Source organism: Syngnathoides biaculeatus, chromosome 4, assembly GCF_019802595.1.
Source record: "Syngnathoides biaculeatus isolate LvHL_M chromosome 4, ASM1980259v1, whole genome shotgun sequence".
Lineage (NCBI taxonomy): Eukaryota > Metazoa > Chordata > Actinopteri > Syngnathiformes > Syngnathidae > Syngnathoides > Syngnathoides biaculeatus.
In genome coordinates, this window is record NC_084643.1 from 31,361,982 (window position 1) to 31,378,728 (window position 16,747).

Genomic DNA, 16,747 nt, shown 5'->3' on the forward strand with positions numbered 1-16,747 from the left:
ATATTTTTTTCCAATCGTTGTACACATAAACTAGTTATAGACTTGCATTTCATTTTTATAGACAACAATTGATACAAGCATGTTGCAGACTTGAAAAGCTCGTTTGTCCGGTTACTTGAATCAAAAGGTGCCACTGTTTAATAATTCTTTGTCAAGAACTGATAACAATGAATTCATTCAGAATAATAGAAAACATCTTCCCTGTTTCATCATTATTGTTAGTTATTTACCAGCATTGGGCTAAATAAAAAAATAAATATATTCAGTGTGACTCGGGTTAAAAATCCACCCCCATCAATAATATTGCAGATTTTATTATTTTGCCAATAATAAAGCTGCACAGTGACTCAGCTGGTAAAGCGTTGGCCTCACAGTTCTGAGGACCCAGGTTCGATCCCGGCCCCATCTGGTTGGAGTTTGCGTGTTCTCCTCGTGCCTGCGTGGGTTTCCTCCGGGCAGTCCGGTTTCCTCCCACATTCCAAAAATATGCAACATTAATTGGACACTCTAAATTGCCCCTTGATGTGATTGTAAGTGCAACTGCTCGTGTCTATGTCCCCTGCGATTGGCTGACAACCAGTTCAGGGTGTACCCTGTCTCCTGCCCGTTGACAGCTGGGATAGGCTCCAGCACTCCCCGCAACCCTCATGAGGATAAGTGGCAAAGAAAATGGATGGATGGATTATATTGCAAGTAACAATGTTGAAGCATAAAGTTTATTCATTTATTTATTTAATCTTAATTTCTCAGTGGGTGGTACCATGGTGCAACTGGTTAGAGCGTTAGGCTCACAGTTCTAAGGACCGGGAGTTTGAATCCCGGCCTCGCCTGTGTGGAATTTGCATGTTCTCCCCGTGCCTGCGTGGGTTTTCTCTAGGCACTCCGGTTTCCTCCCACATCCCAAAAAGATGAAAAATTAATCGGACCCTCTAAACTTCCCCCTAGGTGTGATTGTGAGTGTGACTATTGTTCGTCTCCATGTGCCCTGCGATTGCCTGGCGACCAGTTCATGGTGTACCCCGCCTCCTTCCCGATGACAGCTTGGATAGGATCCAACACTCCTGTGACCCTCATGAAGATAAGCGCCTCAGAAAATGAATGACTTTCTCAGTGAACAATGGGTAATTACAAAATTGAGCGATGTGCAGGTAGTTGACAAAAAAATAATAATAAAAGAAAATTCAATCGTGAAATGTGACATCAACTTAACATGTTTTTGTAAATTAACAAAATGCAATTGTGGAAACGATGACATAATATTTAGTAAACTCACCTTTTGATGTACAGTATTCTATTCATGTTTAGAGTGTAGCATAGGCCAGTCTGACTTTTGAGACTTCTTCAAATTCTTTTTTTTAAAGGCACATGTTTGACTACACCTGTAGTGCATTAAAACTGTAGAGTGTATTGCATCATTGTGCAGCAGGTGCAGGGTTCATTTGTATGGAACACTCTCTTGAGCAACCAAATATGGCTGTGTGCCCGATAAAGGGCTATTATCAGTTTTCCCCCACACAGTCTAGTAATTCCAGTCTAGTTCGTTCCAGTTCGCCACTTTGAACTCATTAGCAGTTCATCTGATTATATTCGATCTAATTGTTCACTGGCACCCTTCAGATATTCCTCGCGTATTGCTCATCATCTTTCCGTGGTAACGTTGCACAATGAGATTATTCATACAGTACTAGATCCACGTGATTTTACCAATATTTTATTTTCGAACATGCACAAAAACACGATATATTCTTGAACAAATATAGAGGCATATCTTTGACTTGGGGTGCAAAAAATGATCGTTTCAAACCTAGAAAGTAGACCAGCTACTTTAGTTCAAATATTTCTACATATAAAATTGTTTTCTCTGCAAAATGTGTGTGTTTTGTTTGTTTGTTTTTTAGCAAAATTTGTTTAAATGAACTCCAGGTCTTTTTAACGATACTTTCTTGACGCCAACTCACGCCGAACGCACAAGTCCTGTGGCTCCAGTGCAATAATCAGACCATCCATGTCCAGAATCTTCTCCCAGCTGCAGTTTCTTTATGGCTGCGTTGGAGTTTGGGCCACGTCCGTGTGAACCGGCGCCGTGACGGCGTTCACGTTGTATTCTGTGTACGCGGGCGGCAGATCATCAGGCTTACAACCCAGCTGGAACACAACACAAGGACCAGAACCCAGTCAGGCTCGAGGAAATCGCCACTGAGGACGCAAATATGTAAGCTCATGATGAACTTTGGAAAACAAATTTTCATGTTTCCAGATGTGTATTTTTGGATTGATCATCATTTAAATGTGCTAAAAATGTCATTTTGAGCATATAAATACAATTTAATCCGCGAGCTAATGTTTCTATTCTTTAACCCTAACCCTCGACTAGAGCTTTAAAATAAAATAAAACAAAAAAATAAAACATGCAATAGCTGAAGAGATTAGCGTGTACGTAGCCATAGCAGCAGTTTTATAAGAACAGAAGTTATCTGAGGTGAATATGGGCGCCAATTGACTTTCAGCATTAATCTACGATGCTACAACCGTGAGGAGCTTTGCAGTAACATAGAAATGGCGAAGAATTCATCCTCGAGGAGATACGGAGAAGGATGAAAACCAGCAAGGACGAAAACCAGCGCGGAAATGAAGCAAAGTGAAGCGACAGAGAGGACATAATGGAAAAGGAAATATGAGCCTTCCACCTTGCATGTGTTTTACTTTTCAACAGCTGTTAGAAAACTGATTTTACTTTGTTTGCTTACATTCAAACTTCGAGAGAGAGATCATAAACGCATCTCATATATTGGTCCACGGAGACTCAAATCTAATATGTTACTTTAGTTGCAGTTGTTTAATTGGTCCATTTGAAGTCCCTATCCACAAATTTTGTGCTCTGCTTGAGTGGCGTGAAGAAAAACTGATGTGCAAATGGTGAGAACAGTGAATTTCTTGTGTTACGCATTCCCACCGTACGTAACCCTAACCACATTGACGGTCGTGGCAATGTAGTCGCTATGGGAACCCAGAATTAATTTTAGTGATGTTTCAAGTGTCATTTCTGTCCTTGAAAAAACACGAGCTAAATGTTGCTGTTTACTTGCACTTTCCCCATCAGTATTGTTATGTTTGCGCATTAGCTATTCATTGGGTTAGGGTTGGCATTTATGAATTTATTTAATAAAACTCTGACAGTGGCATGCTTTTTAAACTATTATTACTTTTCAATCATTTTCTTTGTGTCCTCAAACAGTTTGATGACTTAAATTAAAATTACATTTATGACTTATTAAGGCTTCTTTTTTCCAATTGTTTACTTAAAATGTATATACCGAACCCATACGCTAGTTTCAAAATTAAAATTTCACTTTTTTCCTTCCTGCATTTAGCCAACAATTACCTCAGTATAGGAAGGCGGGGGTCCACAGTAGGCTCCTTCGGCATTGTACTGCGGCGGTGTGAAGGCTTCTTGGCTGTACTGGGGCACCGCGTAGTGGTCTTCTTCATCCTGCTGCTGCGACTGCCGCTGCGACAGTCTCCCAGGAAAGGGGATGAAAAATATGGACGGAGGGCGACCGCTGTGTTCTGTGTGCCGCCTCCAGGCCTCCCTCTCGATCTGCTCCTCCCTCAGACGGCTGCAAGCTCTGCAGAAGGTGGTGCAGAACATGATGAGGAGGCCGATGCCCAGGATGGCCAGGAAGATCCTTGGGAGCCAAACGAATGGAGATTCACTCACAGGTTCTAATTGGAACTTGACCATTATGGAATGATTACGTGCTAATGTACTTACTCGAGAGCGGGGATGCTGTTGAGGGACATCCTTCCAGGTCGGGTCAACGAATGTAGATTGAAACACAAGCACAAAAATACCTGGATGGGAGTACATTGCAGTCTATTTAACTTCCTTCCAAAGCACTCTCTAAAATTCCCATTTACTGAAATTCAACAAATGCTTGCATTTATTTACTCAATATAATCAATTTATTGACATTCATGTCAAGTGCAAACGGAGTTTCAAACAAGATAAAAAGGTCTAATGAGGAGAAATGCAGACAAATCACAAATGTGGACACACAACATGATCACATGTGAACATTAATTGTCTATTAAATGTTAATACATATACGTAGTACATGTGTGATGAATCATATTTTCCATCTGTTTACTATACAAGTTCCAGATTGAAGGAGTCAAGCCCAACATACTTGGCAGCTAACCAAGCCCCAATTATCTTAACTTTTCACGTCTCCCTTCGCATTAGTGTCACGCTCATCGAGTTTCAACTATGAGACATTTTCTTTTCATCTGGGGCAGTTAAGCTAATCAACAAGATTCTAACTCATTAACGCTAAAATGCGAAACGAGAAAAGCGATCCATTAGTTTGCAAACAGGGAATGAAGTAATGGTTTCGACTTTTTTCCTGTCAGGGGTTGACAGAGCAAGTCACTCGCACAATTTCTTTGGCAAAGTCTTAACACAACGTTCCTAAAAAACGGACAAAGACGAAGCCTCATCCTGAATTGTTGTTCATTCATTTGCTAACCACTAAAATGAAATCTAGCTAGCAACTGGCTTGTTTGGCCTGACTTCAAGATGATGCAAATAGGTTTTGTCTGTTTCCTCTTAATTTCCTTTTGTGCAAATGTGCCGTGAGAGATCATCATGTGCGGCATGAGAACTATTTTATTTCCCTCAAGTTGTCTGAAAATGATCATCTAATTACTACAAGTAATGTGTCTTTGTTCATCTATGCCAGAGATGTCTATTGACAAAACAATTAAATAGGTCTTCCACTAGATGGCAGAATGTAGATTTAAGCGTCCATACAACTGAAAAATATATCAATTGTGTTCAAATAAACAGGGCCAGATTTAACTAGTGTAGAGTAGAATAGTTGCTCTTGTTCCCATGACCAGGCCTAAGAACTCCCTGTAATTTTCAAACCCCTCAAAGGTACACTTTGAACCACAAAAGTTCATCCAAGACACCATGAGCTCGATGTTTTCTTTTTTGTTTTGTTTTTTAACAAGTCATAGATGTGAAGATAAGCAACCTGCCTTGACCCAAGAGTGTTTACAGTCTGCGTTTGCATTCCGCACACACTGGTTGTTGCGGGTTTGGCTTTGCTGCGTAAAATGGCATTGAGAATAACCGGATTGCTGTGAAGATGCCTCATCAGGAAGAATGGCAATGAATGATGAAGCAGGAAAAGTTACTATTACACAGTCTCAATAAGGGTTGTTTGATTTAAATGATTAAATCGATATACAGTAATTGATTTTAATCAAACCAAAAAAATCCGAATTTAAAAAATGATTTAATTCACACAACTCCAATTTTAGATAAATCTTTTTCAAGTGTTTTTTTAATTTTACAAAAAAATATACTTCTTTTCTCACATTTTTGTCTTCTTGAAATCTTGTATTACAAAGTATTCTAGAAATGTCTTTTACCCATAAAAAAATGAAAAGAATCTATAAAAAAAGTTACATTTGTGTAATTGCGGAACCCATTAAAATTGCCTCCCATTTTACCATGAAACTATACTATGTAAAAAAACTGTTCCTCATAATATCTGCCAAAAACTGTACCCATTTTGTATATACTGTACTGTACTCTTTATGTCATTCATGCCTTCATCAAATCCGTGATGGATCATCGTAATTCACTTTATTTTGGAGCCAGCCAGTCCTCCTTCAAACATTCTGGAACGTACTGGAAGCTATTTTAGTGCCGTTTCTGTTTTGGGTTTTTTGAGATATGCTTTTACGTTACGTTATGTTCAATAGTCTTGTGTTTTATATTGAGCACTGTTTTCTATCTGCTGTGGTTTTTAAATCAGAAATTATTATGCATTCGCTGTTATGATCCAAATAAATTCCTATTCTAGAAATTGTGTCCTGTTCCAAATAGTTAGCCGTTCCACAAATGTTTTGGAGTTAGTTTGTATAGTTAATAATACCCAAAAAAAAAAAAAAAACCTTTACGACCTCTTACAGTTGGCTGAGTGTGATTGGGATTACCTCAACTGGGATATACAAGAACAACTGGGAAAAAAAACTAGATTATTTTTTTTTAATAAAATAAGGGATTTCCTTTTTTCATCTACCTTGGTTTCAAGCTATTTGAGTGTCGACTGTGCTTTTTTTTGTTTTGTTTATTTAATATAAGTGCAAAAACAGTTCTATCCACATATGTGGGATAATAAACTCAAGATAAATTACTTTATAACACGTCAGTAGACACATGACACCCTCACGAGTGTCTGAATTATCACGTTGATGACTGCATGCTGAGAAAAAAATGACACCCACCCAATGTCAACAGACATTTCTTGCAGATGTAGTAGGTAGCTACTACAGTATTTGTTGCTAGATACATTCTTCGTTGATTCCATCAGAAATTATATTTATGAGCTAAGGTTCCATTTCTGGCCACGTTTATCAGGTGTTGATTAACAATAAACGATTTTAGATTCATTAATAAACATTTGTAAATGACGGCAGGGAGTGTTTTGTCACACATTTAATCAGATGGACTATTCGTTTGAATTTTGAGCCGATCCATAGGATGGCCATCCGCTATATTAATGACCCTTGAAAGAAATTTCACAATTCCCACATTTTATTTGATCTGATTCGCAACTCTGTAAAAGATTCTTTGCTTAAAACTCTTTCACTTAATTTTTTTGAATTAACTTTCTTTACATGTTGGCTAGCAGGAATCACGTGTTTACTGCCTTTTAGTGAGGCACGTGGCGCCCATTTGCTCTGTTATCAAATATGGTTCCTTATGCTATAAAGGAATTATGATCGAATCAATTATTTACCAACTACAGTATAAAAGCTAAATCAGATTATACAATAGTAAAGTCTGATATAGATAATACTCTATTAGCTTGATCACTCACTGTTCTTTGATATGTTCTTTGGCATAAAGTTTCTTACCTTGAATGGCAGTGACGGCTGCTGAGGTCACAGCAAAGCAGAGGTTCTTTTCAGGTTCTCGCGTGCTGCTGCCAGGAAGCGGCCCGCAGACTCGTCTGCGCAAAGGTGAAGCACCGAAAATGAATTAAAAAAGTTGACTTTCCAACGCACTTTTTCCACAAGCGAAGCTTGGCCGTCAGTCTGTGCTCACACTCGTGGATATTGTGGGTGTGCTGTTTTCTATTATAGTATATGCTGCCTTTTATCGGTATGTGCCAAAGGTCCATCACAAGAATTTATGACGACTGAATAGGTTTTAAAGTTAACGTGACTGCCAGTCCACACAGCCTCACCTCAGACAACTTTGGTCGCAGGAGAAAGTGTTCAGATCATTTGGACGCAATGTAAACGTTGGGAAGGATTGTGGGGGTTAAAGCATAAAGCATGCTGCAGTTGACGTTGGAAAAAAAAAAAAGGGGGCTACTCAATTCCTCTTTAAATGCTTTTTTATTGTGTGGTATTAAAAAATATTTGGGCCAAGATGAACAATTTCAAGACCTGTGACCTAATAAACATCCATTGTCTTTGCCGCATATCCTCACAAGGGCCAGGGGAGTGCTGCAGCCTATCCCAGCTATCAACGGGCAGGAGGCAGGGTACACCCTGAACTGGTTGGCGGCCAATCGTAGGGCACATCGAGACTCACAATCACACCTAGAGACAATTTAGAATATCAAATTAATGTTGCATATTTTTGGGATTTGGAAGGGAACTGGAGTGCCTGGAGAAAACCCACGCAGACACGGGAAGAACATGCAAACTCCACACAGGCCGGGATTGAACTCTGGACCTCAGAAATTTGAGGCCAACACTTTCCAGCTGATCCAATGTGGCGCCATGTTCAAACATCAGATTCAAATTTGGGTAAAACAAGAGTCTGCACACACCTGCATTAAGGATCTCTAAATAACCACAAATAAATTAGCGGCTGGGAAAATGGATGGATAAATGTGTTTTTTCTTTTTTTGCATTTGAGAAGTTTAAAGCTTTTGTACTAACAACCTTATTTCAAACTGTACAGAATTCTATCCACCTTGTCTGAAGCCTCAGTTCAAGCTTTAAAAACAAAAAAAAATATTGTGCCCTAGCATGATGCAGCCACAACTACACTTTACAATGTCTGCAGTTCGTTTGAAAATCTTGCCAAAAGTGGAAAAATCTCTTTTGGGCCAAAGAAACCAACATTTATGTTTTTGACCCTAACTCCAAAAGTAATATTTGGTGCAAACACAGTCGTGCTCATCAACTAAAGAACGACATCCTTAGTGTAGAACGTGATTCTAAGAGGGTTAGGGTTCAAAAGTGGCGCTTTTCAATGCATCCTAGTTATAAGAGGCTGTGTACAGTTGTACAGCCACATTATTTTTACTTTACTATTTTTTTTAATTGTTGAAAGGGTTTTATCACAGTAACCGTGGAAAAAGTTTTTTAATTCTTTATCTCGGTCTTTTTACCACAAAATGTCAAGCATTTGAAGAGAGTTGAGTAATTTTTTTTTTAATGTCCGCTGTTCTACATTTATATTTGATAAGAATGATCTATTCCAGTGATTCCCACTAAAACTGAGGCAAGGGACATATCTTACACTTAAAAAAAAGTGTCACGGCATACCAACAAACCAAAATGTCAAAAAGTGGATACACAAAACAATTTTGTCATCAAATCAAAGAGCATTTATTTGTTATTTGTTTTTCTTTTTTTTTTTTTTTTGCAGCTGCCATCGATAGAGGAGTGAAGATACATTATTTGTTGGAAATAAATGCTATTTTGACAAACTGAGTGAAATTTGATAATTTCCCACGGCACCCCAGAAGAAGTCTTAATGTGCCAGAACACAGTGGTTGGAAAACACAGGAAGATATTTTTGTTTTTACATTTTTCCATTTGTATTTTTACACTTAAAGGTCAAATTTACTTTATGTCTAACTTTGGCCATGGAATACATTTGGGATATATTGCACTTAGATGGCATAGACTTAAAAAATTCCAAAGCGGCCCAAAAAAAAAAAAAACTCTACCTCAAGGTTTTCTTTGTATTTTTTTTTCTTGCTGTTATTTTAATTAAACAGGATTTTGTTTTTTAACCAAAGCAACAGAAAACTGTTATTCCCGGACAACAGAAAGAGATCAAAAATAAAAAAAAAATTGCATGTTCACTTCACCAAGATAAAAAAATAAATGTATCTCATAGAACAGCGGCTGTCAACCTTTTCAGGGTCTTTACCCCCCAGTAAATGTTTTGATTATCCCTGAGGACCCCGCTGATGTCAACATTACAAATGGCAACAAGGCACACAAAAGGATGGAATAAAGAGACCTAAAAAAAAAGAAAAAAACTCCCATGTCGTAGTAGATAAAGGCCTCAGTCACATATCAGTAAAATTAACCTCTCTTCATAAATATTTTGAAAAGTGTATTGTCAGGGACCCCTTGCAATTACACCAAAGATCACTCCAGGTCCCCAGACCACTGCTTGATAACAGTTAAAAGTTATTTGACTTCTAAAGTTACCAATAGCGGTGTGAGGATAAGCGGCTTGGATCACGACATGACATGTTTCTTCCTTGATTCCAAGGTGGGGTGGAGTGTGGGGGTCATATTTCAAAGATACTTGCTGAAATTGCAGCTGTGAGAATTGGACATCGTATAAAAAACAATTTTAATAAGATACTGATGCAGATGTGAGGTATATCCCTGAGCCATTAAGACAGCAGCAACCAAAAACAGTGTCCAAGTTCTCAAAACCTTAAAATAATAATGTTTTCTCATATCACAACTGCATCTCTGTTAGTGAACAGCAATATAGGTGCATTACCAAAAGCTTGGCTCTGAGTTTTGGCAATTGTTTTCTTAAAAAAAAAAAAAAAAAAATTAAGAGATAGTTGTTAACTAACCACAGAAAAATCTATTGTTATTTTACTGTAAGGTCGTTTTCTAGAGAGCTCGTGCACGTGACGTCACCATTTTCACGATGCCGTATTGACAGCCAAACAGAGCTGCTCGACATTGTGGGAGACGTTGAACCGGAGGAGAACATTTGCAATACCCCAGACCTGTTGCGCTGTTGATTGTCACAACAGACGAGATTCAAAGAGGTCATTCTATGGAATACCAGTTGAAAAGAACGATGGATTTCGGAAATTAAACGTGATGGCTGGTGCCCAACCAAATACACACAACTGTGTAGCGATCACTTCATTTCAGGTATGAATTATTCTTAACTTCAAATTACCAATTAGGATCTATAATACCAACTAGACTCATTTGAGAACAATGCGTATTTAAAAACAGAAAATAAACCGTCTGTCACAGAGAGGTTTACGTGTGGCCGACTCGCTGACCTCCTTTCTTTTCTTCCCAATCATCGTGAATGAATGCGGGTTTGTGTAAAACCAGGGGTAATTTATGTAAACATTGGTATTTGTACTGAAATTAGTATTAATCATGGGTCCTTTATCCCAAGTTTCTCAAATTTGTCCATGTACCTTCGTTTATTATCACCTTCTAAATCAGGGGTGTCAAACATACGGCCCTCGGGCCGGATCCGGCCCGTCTGGTGGTTTGGTACGGCCCGGGGAAGAAAGCTGCATTGTATTAAAAAAAATGTGAATTTTCTTTAAAATTTGTAGTTCTTGTATTATCCGCTAGGGGGCGCAGTGTTTTAGTACGTGCAGACAATGTGAAAGCAACACTGCGACGGAACTAGGACCACCTTGACCTGGTAAAATTGAACGTCTGTACAGCATCTATTGGCGACAATTGCATTATCTACTTTTCCGTTTGCCTCGCACCCTCATCAATGTCTTTGTCAAAAAGGAGAAAAGTAGACACAGAGTGTCGGACTTTTCAAGAAAAATGGACATGTATGTTCACGGAGGTGAATGGGAAACCCGTGTGCCTGGTGTGCCAGCAGCAAGTTTCGGTGCTTAAAGAATACAATATTCGGCGCCATTACGAAACTCAGCATGGTGAAAAATACAACAGTTTGCATGGAGACTTGAGAAAACAGAAGGTAAATGAAATGATGGCGCGTCTGAAGAAACGCAATCTGTTTTCACCGAGAGCCGAGAAGCCAGTGATGCTGCGGTGAAAGCCAGCTACCTAATTGCGAGCCAAATAGCAATGGCATCAAAGCCGTACAGTGATGGAGAGTTCATCAAAAACTGCTTGCTGACGGCTGCTGAAATTGTGTGTCCTGAGAAGCGACATGCTTTCGCCAATATAAGCTCGACAAGAAATACCGTGGCAGACAGGATTTCGGAACTCTCTGCAGATTTGGACCACCAACTAAAACGCAAAGTGGGGTCATTTGTGACATTTTCTGTTGCGATCGATGAGAGTACTGATATCACGGACGTCGCTCAACTGGCCATATTCATTCGTGGAGTTGACAAGACTTTGAATGTCACAGAGGAGTTTCTCGAGCTGGTGCCGACGATCGACACCACAACAGCTGAGGACATTTTCAGCTCCGTCGTCGGAGCGCTGGACAGAGTCGGAGCGGACTGGTCACGCGCCGTAAGCCTGGCTACTGATGGTGCGGCGTCAATGATCGGTAAAAAGGCAGGTGTTGTGACAAAGTTCAGAGATAACGTACAAGCCGCAAATGGGGGAGGTAATTTTTAGATATTTCATTTTTTTTTGCATCAGGAGGCATTATGCAGCAAATCGCTAAGAATGGATCACGTCATGGAGGTGGTTGTCCGAACTGTTAATTTCATCCGAGCCAGAGGTCTTAATCATCGTCAATTTGACAGCTTTCTCAGTGACTGTAACATTATCCATGGTGTGGCTCATCACACGAACGTACGATGGTTAAGCAGAGGTGCTGTGCTAAAGCGCTTCTTTGATTTACGTGATGAAATCGGACAATTCATGGAGAAAAAAGGTAAACCTGTTAAGGAATTACAGCGCCATCTGTGGCCGCAGGACCTTGCGTTTATGGTTGACATCACTGAGCACTTGAATATTCTTAACAAAATGTTGCAGCGACGCAAAAAAAATCGTAACACAGTATTATGACAGCATACGTGCATTCAAGTTAAAGTTCGGGTTATGGGAGACGCAGGTGGCAAGCGGTGACCCTGCTCATTTTCCCTGTTTAAGAGATATGTGCGCAGCAAGCGTTAATTCTGACGTGAAACGGTACAAAGAGAAGATTTCAGGGCTGTTGATGGAGTTTGAGAAAAGATTTCAGGTTTTTAGCAAACTCGAAACAGATTTTGCAGTTTTTCGCTCACCATTCACAGTCAAAGCTTCTGATTTGCCCGTCGCCATGCAACTTGAAATCATTGATTTGCAGTGTGATGTAGAACTGAAGGACAGATTTGCCTCTGTAAGCTTGGACACATTTTACAAGTACCTCCTACCAGGCTATCCCGCATTGACAGCACTAGCTGCTAAAACATTGTCCATGTTTGGGACAACCTCCCTTTGTGAGCAAGTTTTCTCACTAATGAACATTAATAAAACAAAGCTGCGCTCAAAGCTCACACGTAAGCATTTGAATGAGATTCTGAAATTGGCTGCTTCTCAGCACATGATGCCTCATATTGATGCACTTGTGCAGGATAAACGATGTCAAGTTTCAAGGGCAAATTCCAAGCAAGACGAATAATTGCTGTGAAAGTTATTCATTTGTTCAAATTGCTTTCCAGATGTTGAAAAACAGTGTTTTTAAGTTCCACAAGGCTGGTACTAAATGTTTTTGGAACATTGTTACTATTTCTGTGATCAGTTTTATGTACAACACACTTAAATATATGTTTAACTGTTTAAAAGTGTTGTTAAAATTGCACATACTTTATTTATGTTCTTATGTTATTTTCTTGTTCATAATATATTGTTCATAATGTAAAAGGAAAATTTTGTTTATAAACATTTTGATAATTTACTCATTCTTTGCACTAATTATTAGTATTAGTGACTAATACAAAGGAAAAAAGTGGGCTTATTGTTAGTTTTATGTAATTTTGCAACGAGTTTACTGGTCCGGCCCGCTTGATCTCAAATTAAGCTGTATTCGGCCCGCAGACCAAAGGGAGTTTGACACCCCTGTTCTAAATGTTTAACGGTATTGGACAAAACTCTGTGTGTCGTGCTATGAGACATATTTTCTTTTCGTCTCAACGGACTTAGCATTTAACAATGCTTTGTTTGACCGGCAATATGGCCAGTCACGTGACTTCGGTGACATAGGTGCACGAGCTCTATCGTGCTTAACCTGTTCAGATTCGCAGTGAGGTGGAGCTAATCTCAGGTGACTTTGGGCTGGTCCAAAGGCACTCACAGACAAAACAAAACACTCATTTTCTCTTGGATCAGACATTCAGACTGTGCCCTTCACGCTGATGAATGGGCGGGATCTACCCTAAAACAATTTATATTAATCCATGAAAACATCTACTCAAAATGTTCATTGTTAGCAACAAAAAATAGTTGACTGTGAGCAATTGAGGTGGCATGGTTAAAAGCGACGACTGGTTAAAAGCATTGGCCTTACAGATCTGAGGAGCGGGGTTCAAAACTCGGCCCTGCCTGTGTGGAGTTTGCATGTTCACCCCATGCCTGCATGGTTTTCTCCAAGCACTCCGGTTTCCTCACACATCCCTTTCATTAGAGACTCTAAATCGCCCTTAGGTGTGAATGGTTGTTTCTGTGTGCCCTGTGATTGGCTGGCAATGAGTTCAGTGTGTACCCTGCCTCTTGCCTGGAGATAGCTGGAATTGGCTCCAGCATTCCCACTATGCTTGTGAGGATAAGCAGCTCAGAAAATGGATGGATGTAAGCCATAAAGCCAACAAAAAATATAGTCATTGAATACAACAACTAGACCTTTGAGCTGTTGGCTCAAATAGCTCAAAGATACCTTGCATGAACATCAAAAAGATGTTTCAATAAAATTGTGTTTGGTCACAATAAGAACACATCAAGCGTTATCCTAAAAGAATGCAAATCCTTTTGGGTAATATAGTAAGTTTCTTTCGGCTTGTCCCTTACGGGGTCACCACAGTACATCCCAAAAATGTCTTTGCGTGACCATTACAAGTCTTCATGAATCTGCATCTGGCGTTTTTTCAGCCAGGACAGCAGCACAGGGAAGTTGGTTTCACCCCAGATGATGTTGTCACTGATGGTGTCGTACGCCTGCTGGATACACCTCATCTCTGATCCCGTCTCCTCCTTCAGAGAGCTGAAGAACTTCTCCACCTGAGCGCACAAATAGAAGAGTATCTTACCGAAGCACATAGGTGGAGGAGGAAGTTCTTTTTTAAAAAATAATCCATGCCACTTTACGTATTTTGTGCTTTTCAAGGCGCTCAAAGATGCTTTACATTTGCACACTATTCATTCATGCCACAGTCACACATTAGTAATGGTATGCCTTGGGGCAGTCTAATGGAGGCCTGGCTGCCTTTCTGCCGTTACGCCCCCCTGCGACCATCAAACCACAATCATTTAATAAGCAATCTGGGTTAAATTTATCCAGGAAGACGACGGCAACACTCGGATACAAATACGAACTGGAAAATCTGCTATTGCACAAGCATACATATTATCCTCTGCGCCATGCCGTGCCAAGTTCCTTGTAGCATGGCATGCAATTTTCTACTGAAAAGATTCATGATCTAATGGGTTCCTCAATAAAAGCTGTGTCAAAACGTACTAACCAATTAAAATACAACATTATACAACATACTGATTTATTGATGTGTGGAACAATCAGATTTATTTATGGGTCTTGTGAGGCAATAAAATGGAAACTAAGGGTACTCACCGACTTTAGCATTGTCTTCGTGGAGTACAGGCCGGTCACTCCCGTGACCATGTAAGCGATGGAGGAGGAACCAATTTCAAACCTGCAGTCGCCACACAAACGAGTCAGTTATTTGATGTATTCCAAACAGTCGACCCTCGCATATTTATAGTTTTGTGTGTAAGCGCCACCCCCCCCCACACACACACACACATATAGCATGGTTTTTTTTTTTGGGGGGGGGGGGTATGGCGCAACAACATTTTTGATGGAAAACGTTTATTTGCAGTATATTATACTCATCCCACCTCCAATCTATTCGCAATGGCTGTCAATGATCTGCTGAATTGCGCTATTAGCTAATAGTTAGGGTGCAGTGTATATTCAAGTATAGAACTGCCCCTGACAACAAGCTGCACCCAGAGGAACTTTGACTGTTACAACTTCATGTACAGTATCCCATATGGCATTCTAATGATTACCAGTTAGATTTTTGAACCCAGATAGTGCCAAAATCATTATCGCTGAAACAAAGGATGACGTGAAAAAGTTCATTTGACACCTCATACCTGACCTGATTTCAGGTCTATCGGCAATCTAGCGTTGGCTATCATTCAAAAAATGATAACACTTCTTACCTAATAGACCCTGAGACTTTGGAAATCAGACAGCCTCAAGTAAGTTGCTGACAAGAAAGTAGTCCATATGTCGACACTTGTCCTATTTGTCCTTCAGTTTTGTGATAACAAAAGTATCTTATAGCATTCATGGCGTGGCTTACGACTGACTTTTTGATCAGCGTCTGCCAGTTGGCTCGGAGGAAGTCCCAGGCTGCTCGGTGGCCTCGGGGGTTCCTGCTGATCGAGACCAATATGCCTGGGAGGTCTTGGGTTTTCATAATCTCACCGAGAAGACTCTGCTCCAGAATCCTTCAGAGGAAGTGGACACATGCTTCTTTAAAAAAGGGTTCTCTTTACCAATAAGGAAAGAAGCAAAAAAGTGATTCTTTTCAACACAATTCAATTGTTAAAATAAAAAAAAAAAAGACAAATCCTTCCCAACCATATCTATTATTTTCTTCAAACATAAAACACAGCGGTGACTTGAGATACAAGTGACCAGAGTTGTTTTGAGATATGAGTGTAAAGCCAAAAAAAAAAAAAACATAATGACACTGTGTATTGAAAACAACCACATACCTTTTGACTTGATGTTCACCAGCTTAATGCTAACAATAAAAATGAAATGAAAGCATCGGTGTCACGGTGTTGTAAAACTTGAAGCAACTGATATTTGAATAACTGGCGCAACATCGACCTAAACCAGTCATGAGCATATTTTTCATCTTCTGAGAAGAATGACGAATTTTACTGCATCTTACTAAGCAATTACGACCGTCTCCATGATGTACAGTACATATAACGAGTGTACGTATTATGACGACACAATGTGATCAAAGAACACAACAGGAGTTAGGAGCACAATGTCAAATGAATTGAAACAAAGATAATGTAAAATAAAAAAATTTACATTCTATCTCATTATGTGTCCTTACTGTACATTTTAATAAGCACCGGTACATTGGCTTGCAAAAAAAAAAAAAATGTAGGAAGTGAAGAAACGGTCCAAGCGGGATGGAACAGTTTGCGCAAGGTGTCTGGTGTGTTATGTGACGGAAATGACTCTGCTAGATGAAGGGCAGAGTTTATGAAAGAGTAGTGAGGACAGCAATGATGTGCGGATGAGAGATGGTGGCACTGAAGAAACAACAGGAAGCTGAACTGGAGGTGGCAGAAATGAAGATGTTGAGGTTCTCGCTCGGAGTGACCAGGTTGGATAGGATTAGAAATGAGTTCATTAGAGGGACAGCCAAAGATGGATGTTTTGGAGACAAGATTCGAGAGAGCAGACTTCGATGGTTTGGACATGTTCAGAGGCGAGAGAGTGAGTATATTGGTAGAAGGGTGCTGAGGATGGAGCTCCCAGGCAAAAGAGCGAGAGGAAGACCAAAGAGAAGGTTTA

The 16,747-nt window shown here is 39.8% G+C and overlaps 1 protein-coding gene across 3 annotated transcripts in view; it reads right to left on the reverse strand.

Annotated features, from left to right (window-relative positions):
- Window positions 1-1,695: 1,695 nt before the first annotated feature.
- Window positions 1,696-16,747, reverse strand: part of LOC133499723 (endoplasmic reticulum aminopeptidase 1-like) — a 30,392-nt gene continuing 15,340 nt past the window's right edge. For 2 of the 3 annotated variants that reach the window (XM_061818023.1, XM_061818021.1), the window contains exons 17-19: window positions 15,514-15,654; window positions 14,747-14,828; window positions 7,410-14,178 (exon numbers count right to left, since the gene is read on the reverse strand). In XM_061818023.1, the coding sequence (XP_061674007.1) occupies window positions 14,011-14,178; window positions 14,747-14,828; window positions 15,514-15,654 (391 nt within the window). In that variant the 3' untranslated portion in view covers window positions 7,410-14,010. Of the gene's footprint in view, window positions 2,146-3,382; window positions 3,687-3,772; window positions 3,853-6,930; window positions 7,026-7,409; window positions 14,179-14,746; window positions 14,829-15,513; window positions 15,655-16,747 lie in introns of those variants that run through there. The other variant, XM_061818022.1, reaches the window with a different exon arrangement.